Source organism: Eptatretus burgeri, chromosome 9, assembly GCF_056783735.1.
Source record: "Eptatretus burgeri isolate ZD-2024b chromosome 9, Ebu_testis_v1, whole genome shotgun sequence".
Classification (NCBI taxonomy): Eukaryota; Metazoa; Chordata; class Myxini; order Myxiniformes; family Myxinidae; genus Eptatretus; species Eptatretus burgeri.
This window is the reverse complement of record NC_140969.1, coordinates 5,695,378-5,708,175: the sequence shown is the minus strand read 5'-3', so window position 1 is coordinate 5,708,175 and position 12,798 is coordinate 5,695,378. Positions and strand designations below refer to the sequence as shown.

At 41.4% G+C, this 12,798-nt stretch overlaps 1 protein-coding gene across 2 annotated transcripts in view; it reads right to left on the bottom strand.

The window, feature by feature from the left end:
* EXOC4 (exocyst complex component 4) overlaps positions 1-12,798 on the bottom strand; it is a 324,065-nt gene that overhangs the window by 12,374 nt on the left and 298,893 nt on the right. For both annotated transcript variants that reach the window (XM_085893972.1, XM_085893973.1), the window contains exon 12: positions 11,831-12,001. In XM_085893972.1, coding sequence (XP_085750098.1) covers positions 11,831-12,001 — 171 coding nt within the window. The remainder of the gene's footprint in view (positions 1-11,830; positions 12,002-12,798) is intronic.

Here is a 12,798-nt window from a genome sequence, read left to right as displayed (position 1 = left end):
GGTAAGGGCATAACTGATGGGATCTCCCTTCTAAAAGGTGTGGCCGAAGCTTACGACGGAGGCAAATACTCTCTCAGCATCGAAGTGAGAGACACCAAATGTGGCTTTGTTCGCAGTAAGGGCACAACTGATGGGATCTACCTGAAAAAATAGGTGTGGCCGAAGCTTACTACGGAGGTAAATGCCCTCTCCACCTGATGTTTGTTGACGGAAAAGCGGCATTTGACTCTGTCAACCACGCACTACTGTTTGCAAAACTTCAGAATTTTGGTGTAGACAGATGAGTTTGCCGAATGACAGATGAGTTTGAGACACCAGTCGGAGTATGACAAGGCTGTCCATTGTCCCTCTGTACTCTTCAGCCTCTACACCGAATATCTCATGCAGGAGTGGTATGAACACACATCACACCTTAGGGCACCAAATGTAAGTGGTATCTCCGTAAAGGAGATCAAATAGGCTGATTGATAATATCTGAGAGTAGTCAGGGTGCAATATCACTGAACTCAAAGCGGCAGTGCTGGAAAGATGGGTTGTGTCGAAAGCGGCAGCAGTGGTTCCGGTGGTGTAAAATTTGAGGAGACGACCAGTTCTTATGCCTATGTCGAATGATGATGACAACAACAAAAGGTGGCATCTGAGTTTGGAGAAGACCTTCCAGAGCAATCCACCACAATGGTTTCACCTCATGCTGAAGGATAAAGGCGGGATTGTTATGGAATGGGCAGCGGTTGTCTTGGTTTTCATTGTTTGGTGGGCAGTGTCAAGTCCAGCTGGTATACTGACATTTTCATACATCTCCTACCTTTGCACCAACAAGGCATACTATGAAGATGATGGGCATGATGAAAAGGTAACTGGACTATTGATGTGATGTGACCAGTCCCATGGAGATAGGAACCTGAAATTAATTTATTTAAACCTAGTGTCTTTTCAAAAATGCGGATGGATCGGACAGTTATTTATTCCATGATGGAAAACAGAAATTAACTAGAACGGCACTAGGAGGCATGCATACCTCCGCCAGACTGACCAGTTTACGTTTCGTATTCCACTGATGGGCCGGATCTGGATCCGGAGCTGAACCAAAATCTAATCGGTTTCTTGTCACCTCACCAACTCATCCACCTCGTTTTGTCACAACTCGTCCAAAACTTTTTGAAATATCATGCTATATATCGATTTTGGCCTCTCAATGATGAACAATCACTAAAAAGAAATTATAGTATCTGGATCCGGATCTTCACCAAAATCTAATCGATTTGTCCTCGTCACACACCCAACCTGTCCACCAAATTTCGGCCGAATCCGTCTCCAATTTTTTGAAATATCCTGCTCAGAGACAAACAGATAGAGACAGACATGGGTGAAAACATAACCCTCGTCCACCTTAATTGGCAGAAGTAACTAGAGCGCCACTCAATAGAGCACCTACAGTCCCTCCACCAGGCTGAACTATTTATGTTTTGTCGACCACTGGTATTCACAAAAATTGAATCAATTATTCTTTGGCAATCACCCAACCTGTCAACCAAGTTTTGTCTGGAACCATCCATAACATTTTGTGATATCATGCTATATATCGTTTTTGGCCCAATCTCTCAATGTTGAAGAATCATCAAAAAAAGTGATAGTATCCAGATACAGTTCTTCAGCAAAATCGAATCAATTTGTCCTTGGCAGACACAGAACCCATCCATCAAGTTTTATTTTGTATATTTTGTCGAGGCTCGTATGAGAGCTAACACACAACGCACAGCAAGGGGGGCATGAGACAAGAGGGGCGTGAGTTACAAGGACTTTCAGGAAGGAAAGCAGGGAATTTGAAGGAGGTGGGTTTGGGGTGGATCCGTCCATAACAATCTAAGATATCCTGCACATAGACAAACAGACAGACTAACGGATGAAATCATAACCTCCAACCACCTAAGGTTGCGGATATAACTAGAAAGAGCAATCAGAGATTGCAGATCGTCACCGATACTTGTTTTGTGTGGTGTATGTTGTGTGGCAGACAAATGGAAGTATTTACTAAATGAAACGTCTAAATGGTCTAAAGAAAGGGCAAAGGTCGAAAGGAGCAAAAGGTCAGAAAAGGTCAAAAGGATCTTAAATTATCTATAAAGGGTCAAATGTATAAATGGAATTAACTGGTTTGAAAGGTGTGAAGGTCTGAAGGTCAAAACATCTGAAAAAGGTCTAAAGGGTCTGTAGGGGTCTAAATGGTGGAAAAAGGTCTGAAAGGTCTTAAAAAGACCACAAAGGGTCTAAGGGGTATGAAGGGTATAAAGAGGTCCAAATGTCTCAAAGATACGTTCCAACAGTACGTAATTAATGGACGTCATGAAATAAAAAGTCACAATCCAATAATACATAACTAGTAGACACAGTCCAACTCACGATCCAATAGTCCGTAATTTATAGACATACTCAAGTTCAATGAAATGTAATGAATAGACATAGTACTTACATGTAATTATTATGTCATTAATAGACATACTCACATTCCATGTGCTCACGTTGCAAAGTTACGTAATTAGTAGATGTACTCACGTACTATTATTACCATGTACCATTATCATTATCATTATCAATAGCAGGCACCCCCGCCCGACAGGCGGTAGTACCGATGTCGGCCAAACTTGAAACATGGACAGCCGCTTAGTGTCCGGGAGAGCCAAATGATCACGAGGTGAGGAAAGCATGTGATAAAGACGAAGCACCGTGATCACCAACATTGTAATTACCGCTGTAATTACCAATTACCATTGTAAAATGTATCATTATCATTATAATTGTGTACCATTCTTGTCATCATCATCATCATCATCATCATCATCATCATTATTATTATGTACAATTACCATTATCAGTCATTTTTATTTTCATTATCATTATTTGTCATTATAAACATTTTCATTGTTATTATCATGATCATAATTATGATTTTCAATATCGTCATCATCATTATGAAACATTATCATCATCATTATTATCAACAACATCATGTTGTTATGATCATTATCAATGTTACCGTTATCAATATTATCATGATCCCAATCAATATTATCATTGTTATCATTATTATGATGATCATTATGTACCATTGTTATTATGGACAATTATCAGTATGTCACATTATCATACTGGACAATCATTATCATTTTGTACTATTATCATGATGGCAATCATCATCATTATCAGCATGTACCATTATCATCATGATTATCATGATGTACTATCATTATAATTATCAACATTGTTATTATTTTCATAATTCTCATTTTCAATATTATCGATTATTATCAACCATGATTATTTTTTATTTTCATCATTATCATTATGTACCATTATCATGATGTACCATTATCGTTAAGGACAATTATCATGATCATTATCTTCCATTTTCATTATGCACCATCACCATAATGGACAATTATCATCTTGATCATTATGTTGCATTATCATTATTATCAATATGTACTATTATCATTGTTATTATCATTATGTAGCGATGTCATTACCTCCGCCACCGAAGGTGAAGGAGGAGGTTATGTTTTCACCCCTTTCCATCTGTTATTTGAAGATTTTTCAAGTACTGTATATTGATCAGTCGATTTTGTTGCTATTCTGTTTGTCTTTTTATCGCCGACACGTCGTCGCAATTTTAAACCGATATTCACGAAATTTCACCACATGGTAGACTTTGTCATAAGCAAGAGGCCTATTGTATTTGAGGTCAAAAGGTCAACATAGGCCAAAGGGCAACAATTTTGGTGATATTTCTAAAATCCTCAATTATCATCTGATTGACTTGAAATTTGAAGAGGATTTATATGTCAGGTCAATGCATTCAACCAGCCAATTATTTTTGAGGTCAAGTTCGACCAAAAGGTCAACATAGGCCAAAAGGTCAACAACTAAGCTGGAATTTCTAAAATCCTCAATTTTCATCCCATTGACTTGAAATTTGAAGATTTGCACATCAGGTCACGGAATTCAACCAATTATTTTTTAAGGTCCACATTGGCCAAAAGGTCAACATAGGCCGAATTTCATATGATCAATTTCACAGATTTTTAAATTTCAATTTCACAGATCCATATGAAATTTGGTGCGCAGGTTGGGTGTGTGACAAGGAAGAAATTAATCAATTTTGGTGAAGATCCGGATCTAGATTCAGATCTGATAATTTTTTTTTAAGTGATTCTTCACCATTGATAGATGGGGCTCAAAAACGATGTATAGCATGATATTTCAAAAAATGTATTGGGTCTGATATGTTCTCGTGGATCAGACATTACAGGGTGGAGGTATGCGCTCTACTGAATGCCCTGCGAGTTATTATTGTCATTATCATCATTATTATCGTAACGTATCACTACCAGTATCATTATCATTAGTATTATGTTTCATTATCATTTCAAGAGTATGTAATTATCAGACAAACTCATGTTCTGTGCAGACAGACAAGCAGACAAACAATCGTATTGACCCAAATGCATATATTACTTCAGAGTAAATGTTCAAACCTAAAATAGTTTTCAGATTAAAGAAGCAAATCCACACCTTAGAGATGATAAGAAGCATGTTGGATATCATATTTTTCTTCATGTGCTAAAGAAAGACTCCGATTCATGACAGCAAAACGGAAGACAGGTAGTTTCTTTGATTCACGTCGACAATTTGTAAGGGTTCAACATCACCTCGATACGTTAGTTTGGAAAAGAAAAGAAAAAAACCCGGAAAACAGAATTAAACACAATTTTAATTATTATTTTTATGTATTTGAGAAGACTTTGAAATATTGATAAACATGCAACAAATGCATTCCAAAATTTAAATCAAATCAAATCATATTTTTGGCGAGACGTGCAATTTACATGCACAGTGTTACACAAAACTATTTTGTGAAACTACTTGACACCTGCATTTTGTGTTACTCGTGCTGCACACCTGTAACAAACACTACATTCCTTGAAAACATCACTTCCACACTCGACACAGATTACAACATGCTTTCAGTCTTTCATGTCGGAGTATCAAGCTTGTTGTGAAAGGGGCTAAGGGAAACGACCCAACAACGCTGTTCAATTCCATTAACCGACCACAGTTTGATGAAGTTTATGGCTTCGAGGCCGGAATTTCATGTGTGGCATCGTCATTTGAATCACTTAGTCTGGCATAAATAAATGCCTGTTGTGTGCTACTCCACAACATGAATGAAACCTTCAGAAAAGGTGTGTACATTCGATGCAACGATGTGTATGACATTGCTGCGCATTATACCAGCTACTTTATATTATCTATTTGGAAGAATAAGTGCGAATCTGTTGATCCAGGACGTCCACTCCTCCGGTTTGATTGTCGTGTGCGACAACATCAGGTTTTCTTCCTTGACAATTGGGGCCCACACTTGCATTGTGGTGCATTACGCTCAGTAGTATGACAGCTTCATGCTTCTTTATCATGGAGAAAGATGACCAGCAAGACCACCAGGAGGACTTCAACAACATCTGCAAGACCTATTTGGCAAAAAGATTTGTGTTTCTTCCATTTAAACATTCATCACAACTCAAAGAGTGAATAGCTAAGCTATGCTTGGCATGCATAATTGTTGGAACGTCTCGCTTGTTATTTTTACATGTTGCAAGGCACAGTTACATTCCCCTCCCCCCATGAGTAAACTCCACTTGTGGGGGAAAAAAGAAGCGCTTGTGGGAAAAATTGTCAATTGTCACCAATTCCAAAGCCCCAATTCAATCTGCACAAGGTGCTCATTATAATGGAATGTGATGTTCACGCACACATTCCTCAAGCTGTGATGACCTGTGTACACCTTGCCATAAATGACAGAAGACGTGTTCGAATCGGTCAGAACTTTGCAATTATGGTTGGCCTGAACTTACAGAGTCCTTGAAAAGGGATATGTTTCTCATCAGTGGTAACATTTTTACATGATAGAAAATCTAAAACCTTCCATTTATAAATATGAAGAGAAGTAAATTATTGGATACTTGAATTGTAGATACAAACTAATGGAATGGTAGCATTAAGTATTGGTTTGGGGGTGGGAGCAAGGGATGATGGAGTGGGAGTGAGTCGTTTAATTGGGGAATAAATCTGTTCTTGCCTATGGCAGCTTGGCTGCTGGGGTAGCTATCATCGCTTGGAAGCGTGGCTATGCCGCTGATGCAGTGCCCCTCTAACAGTACACTGGTACTCATTTCACCGACATCGGAAGGACGACAGGCTGAGTCAACCCCACCTGGTGTTATTTCACAGCACGACAGGGGCTCGAACTGAGGACCCTAAGATCTTAAGCCAGCCACCTTAACCATCAAGCCAACACCAGGCGTTGCCTCATAATGGAAAGAAATGTATTTTTTTTCCAAAGTGATTATTTTACCATTGAAATTAAATAATTAGGGAATTTAATAAAAAAAATTTAAACCAAATGAGGGAAAAAATTAAATAATGGAAAATCTGCCATTATCTACCCATCAGATGTGACACAGACAGACCCTAACTTACAGGTTCTATCACACCATTTGCTGGTCCTCATCTCTACAGAAAATAGCGAGAAGATTTACCTCTTTATTAGAAGCACCATTAACCACAGGTAACACTTGTTCACAAGCAAACTGGTTGGCTCCATTGTGGTTATTGATTTATTAAAACACCTTCCTCTTATTAGGAAGGTCATTAGACTTTAACAACAGTTGATTTGGTTACTCTGATGGCTGGACAGGCTGTGGTTGCATGCATACCATATGGAATCACTTTAGCTTCAAAGCCGGTCTTCACTGCGCATGCGGCAGTTAAATAAATAAATGAATTTGTTCAAATAATGACTTTATCCACAAAAGAGTTGCTGTTTAACGTAGAACACCCCAGGAGACATCGCAAAGTTTCATCGCCGTGAAATAAACATTGCAGATAATCCGCAACGTTGCCTGCTCGTCTGTGCCCACGTCACTTGGTATATTGGTTTGCAGTCCGTGCAAACGTTATAACTTTATTTTAAAACATGTTTTTCACCAGATTTGCTCTGATTTCTTGGAGAGCACCTCGCTAAACCTCCGAAAATTTAGGCACAGATCTGGCAGACGCTATGGATAAGCAGTCCATCTGGGGGGCAGGGCACGAGGTGTAGCAGTGAATGCATGAAATCTTACAGCTCAATGAAGCTGGTTAATTTTGGCACATTCCTAAACTTTTTGTTCACTCATAATAATTCTCCAAGCAGTAGAAAAAGATAAGTTGAATGCTTTCGAAATTTCACATTTTCTTGTGTACGAGGTGTGTTCAAAAAGTATCCAACCTTAATTTTTCGTGCATAAACAAATGAAGCTAGGGAGGCGTGGTTTGGTGCACATATGTAGGCGATCCTAATTCATATGTGTGAATATTTTTTCGCCTGCAGAAGCTGTCAGTCGCCGACAGACCGCCGATGAGTGGGGAACTGTAAGTGAGCGCAGTCGGATTTTCGTTTTTGACAAAATGACGGATCACTGTAGTCTCATCGCCAGTGAACACTGTGTTGAAAAAGTTGGGATCGCTGTTCACAGTCTCCAGCATGTCCTGTGCGATCTCCAAACGGAGTTGTTTCTGCTCGATCGTTAGCAGCTTTGGCACGAACTTCGCTGAGATTCTCCTAAAGCCGAAATCCTCAGTCACAATGGAATGAACGGATCCAATGCTGACGCCCGCCTCATCTGCAAGTTCTCTGATCGTGATATGACGATCCTGGATCAGCAGGGTCCTCACTTGGTCAATGACGATCTCATTTCGGGATGTTGAGGGCCTACCAGAATGTGCTTCACTTTCCACTGATGTGCGACCATCTTTGAAGCGGTTGTACCACTCTTTTATCTGTGTGGTACCCATTGCTTCGTTCCCGAAGGCCTGTTGAATCTTGTGGATCGTTTCCACTTGGGAATCACCAAGCTTTACACAAAATTTGATGCAGTAGCGTTGTTCAAGTTTTTCCGTTATTTTGTCAAAAACGAAAATCCGACGGCACTCACTTACACTTCCTCACTCATCGGTGGTCTGTCGGCGACTGACAGCTTCTGCAGGCGGGAAAATATTCACGCATACGAATTAGGATCGCCTACATATGTGCACCAAACCACGCTTCCCTCGCTTCATTTGTTTACGCACGAAAAATTAAGGTTGGATACTTTTTGAACACACCTCGTATGTATGGAGGAGGAGGGACGATTGCGTTGCTTGCTTCAAGTAAATAGGTATATAGGCTTAGTTATAAGACTCGTTATTTCTTTAAATTATCAGATTTCACAACAGATTTCGACACGGATTTAGTCCGGACGATATCTGGATCCTCAAAACCAAAATCATATTTCGATGAAATACTTTAATTAGTCCATGAGAGTCGATCGTGAAAAATCATATCAAATAATGCATGAGATCGCTCAAAGCTCCTAATTTGAAAACTATAGAACTTAAAAAAGTGATGTACACAACGATTCGTAGCCAAGATGAACAGGCATTCAATAATATGAGTGTGGAAAGTATATATAAAAAAAATTATCGTAAAGAAATCGTTGCGGCCTGTTCCAAGTCGAGGCATGGTTGAGCAGGCCAAAAAACATGGTAATTACAGACCTCAGCAAAGTTACCCAGGAGACACCTTAAGACCCCAAAGAGTGAGGAGGAGAGGAGATTGGGACCATACTCTGTGCAGAGAGTTGGTGCTGCCTAAGCAGTCTTCTTGGCTGTTGGGCACATTCCAGGATGGGTCGCCACTCCGACACAGTATACCAGCATGCTAGCACTCATTTTGCCGACCTCGGAAGGAGGACAGGCCAAGTTAACCCCAGCTGGTCTTAATTAAACAGATAAGCGGGATTTGAACTCAGGACCCGAGGATCCAAAGCCCGCCGCCCTAACCATTAAGCCAACACCAGGCATAGTCAACATAGTTAAGCCAATACTCGGCATAGTCAACATAGTTAAGCCAACAGAGTGAGGTGGTCGAGAATGAGCCTGACAAATTATATAATTAAATAAGGCTGTTAATTATCTTCAAAGGGGATGTTTTAATTAAACCAAAGACCCAATTTTCAGTCATGCACTTCGTTGGAGTTTTCTTCGTGTGCATGCAAACTTTCAAGCTGCTAGATTTCGTGGTTTTGGAGTTATGGAGGAGACACACTGACACACTGACACACACACACACACACACACACACACACACACACACACACACACACACACACACACACACACACACACACACACACACACACACACACACACACACACACACACACACACACACACACACACACACACACACTAAAACAGGAGTATCCGTCTGTCCGTCTCCAAACTACTCCCTCAGTTTTAGGGCTCGCCCGGTCCAACCTTTTATGGAATGTTTTGGGGTGCCAGCAGATGTACTCAGTTGAGGTGCCGAGGAGGTTTCATAAATACCGAAACACAATTATGAATTTGACTTTTGATCCATACGAAACTGCTCCAGATGTGGAAGTAAACGCTAATCACATGTTCGACAGAAACATTCGCCGGCTTGATATCTCAATACAATTGTGATTTTCCACCTGAATGAGCCCACTTTTATCCATTCTCGGGTGGGTGAGAGGTTTCATAACTTCCTCAATGCAATTATGATTTAAATTTTCGATCGGTACGAAGGGTTTTGCATCTGCCTGTTCTCGCCGCCACATTTGTCTGTATTGTGTGTCAGCAGAATGAGAAAATTATGTGAGGGTTTCCATCCGTGACATTCGTGCATTCGGCATTTGCAGTTTCGCCATTGACGTCATAGAAATATTGTTACGAATCTGGAAGCCATGAGCACACAACAGCCAGATTCCCTATAGATGAGTCCCAATAGCCAGAGTCCCCAGAGTCTCTATAGATGAGTCCCTATAGCCAGAGTCCCCAGAGTCTCTATAGATGAGTCCCTATAGCCAGAGTCCCCAGAGTCTCTATAGATGAGTCCCTATAGCCAGAGTCCCCAGAGTCTCTATAGATGAGTCCCTATAGCCAGAGTCCCCAGAGTCTCTATAGATGAGTCCCTATAGCCAGAGTCCCCAGAGTCTCTATAGATGAGTCCCTATAGCCAGAGTCCCTAGAGAGTTCCTATAGGTCCTGAAAGGGACCCGTGCCTTTCGGAGTTCTCTGAAAAGCACGATCTAGATTCCGGGTGTTCGGTGGAGCCGACTCTACTGCTCCACCTTGCGGTCGTGCTCGCCGCCGACACCCAGCTCCACAACAATATTACCCACATTACTTTTGCTGGGGAGAGCTGCAGCAATTTTTTTTTGCGGAAGTCCTTCACCAACCGGCTGTCCGTGCCTTATGTTTGACTGAAGGAGTCACAAGAATGTATAATTTATTGGTACAAACTTCTTTTTTTTTTTTGAGATGCTGGCCCCCTCCAGTGCATAACACGGGTACCTCGTGCGAGTCGGTTTGGAAGTTTGTGTCTTAGTTGATTATTTTTTTGAGGATTTGTGTTGTAATAAACCTATGGAGTGTCCGTGTCATCCCTACTTCCTGACAATTTGGCTTGTGTGCTTGTGTGTTTGTGTGTGTCTGTCTTGGATGCGCTCCTCAACCACTGGATGGAACAAGTTGAAATCTGGTGGTTGTACTTGTGGTGTGCCCATGGAGGTTTCAAGCAAGAAAAAAATTCATAGTTGTTGGGGTTTGAGAGTGGTGGGGGGGGCTGAGGGGGAGGGGGAAGAGAAAATAGCTGTGTTGTACATTGGGACAAGAGTGTCAAGAGTAGAGGAGAAGGTCAATGGGAGGGTTGGAAATGCTCACAGGGGTGTGAAGTTTGTCACTCCAGCACAAACAGCATAATTAATACCGTTCTGTACCTGCTGGATGAGGAACTGCCCACACGACAATAGCATTGCTTTTTCACGGTCAAAGACAAGGAGAGTAATTACAGTGCAGAAAAGGTAAGGAGTCTAATAAGGGAGAGGGTTCAGTCATAAACAATAGGACACACTGATCATTATCAGCCATTGCAGAGAAAGAGAAAGTCCAAGTGAAAATTAACACGAGTGGAAAAGCACCTTCCATGGCCATGGTCTGTCAAAACGATTTTGTGCGATACAGATGTGCGTGACGGGAAAGGATGGAAGTGTGAATACTGCCCAACAAGTCTCATATATGAAGAGTACCACTGGAAAAGGCATCTTCAAACTATGTGACCTGGATTTATAGGTTCCAGCTATCATGTTTTAACAATTTTGGCTTCACTGCGCCGAGCCAACGTGCTAACAATCAACTTCCTTTTACTTTTGTTCAGATTTGTGGTTCAGAGCTCATCGTTCAGCTTGCACATACATCGATCACATGCAGGAAAAAAAAAAAAGACCCGCGGAGACATCAGTGTACTTTTACATGAAATACAAACATACAAGTGCACGACGGACAAGCACGGATGTTCGTTTGGTGTTTGATAACCTGGGTTTATCCACATCGAGGGATTCCAGGTGGGACTGCTGAAGAGGCCAATCCTTTATTTAATTATCATCGCGTCCAAATTAAAGATTATGTGCCACTTGACAAGGAAGGTTTCATTTGTAATCCGTGAAACTGATCTCGCAATGCCAGTGCATCACTAGGTACAAGGTGAACATAAACAGGCATCGAGCAACACTTGAGCAACCTTCAAGCACACATGTACCTTTTGTTCTTCGTCGGTGTGTCAAAAAATGGGGACAGCTTTTATTTGCCAGCAACCTCACACCTTTATCGGTTCAACATACTATCGATTTCCAAAACATAAGCATCGCTCTCCAAAAAAAATAAGGACAAATACCGTGTGTACTCCTCTTCGCACTCTCCTTCATCACGTCGAGGACGCGCCTGCTTGGCCTGTGAGAGCTGATTCCAGCTGGGCAACGATTTGAGGAGCCTAGCGATGTCATCATCTTTTGCCCAGGATGCACTTATCACCATTCTCTCTTCCGAGGGCATTGTTACAATGTTTCTGAGGTATGGAGAGAAACGGCAACACAGGTGTCGATAATAAAGCCATTCCTTGCTCTGCTTATGACAAGCACACGAATAGTCACGACATGAAAACAATCCTTTAAAATATTAATCTCAAGTACTGCTGCTCATCTGGCTCGATGAAAATTCATAGCTTTTCTCGATCAATTATATTTCAATGTGCGATGGATAATAACCAGTGCTATTTGAGAATTACCATCACGAGCAAGTTGCCCGTGCCTGCTTGGGATCCAAAACGGGGTAGGGATGGAGACGGCAAAAATGCACATGCAGTCTTCCGTCATCGAGCCGGCAAGCTATGAGCAACAATTTGAATTTATTGCCACACCTGATGAAATTTAAATGCTCTAATGTGATCTGGAACTACAACTACATATCCCTGGGTGGACAGCCGGATTCTCAGGTTCATCTTCAAGGATATGCCTGGTGTTGGCTTAATGGTTTGGGTGGTGGGCTTGGGATCCTAGGATACTCAGTTTAAATCGCGTTCAGCTGTTGAATTAATACCAGGTGGGGTTAACTCAACCTGTCATCCTTCCGAAGTCAGCAAAATGAGTGCCAGCATGCTGGTATACTGTGTCGGAGTGGTGACCTGTCCAGGATTGTGCCCAATAGCCAAGGAGACTGCTTAAGCAGGACTAACGCTCTGCAGAGAGTATGGTCCCAATCTCCTCCTCCTCCTCCAAGGATGAACGTTGGCTCCGGCAGAAACTCTACATCGTAAATCACAGGTTCAGATAAAGTCTGTACTTAACTTTGTACGTCTGTGACCTC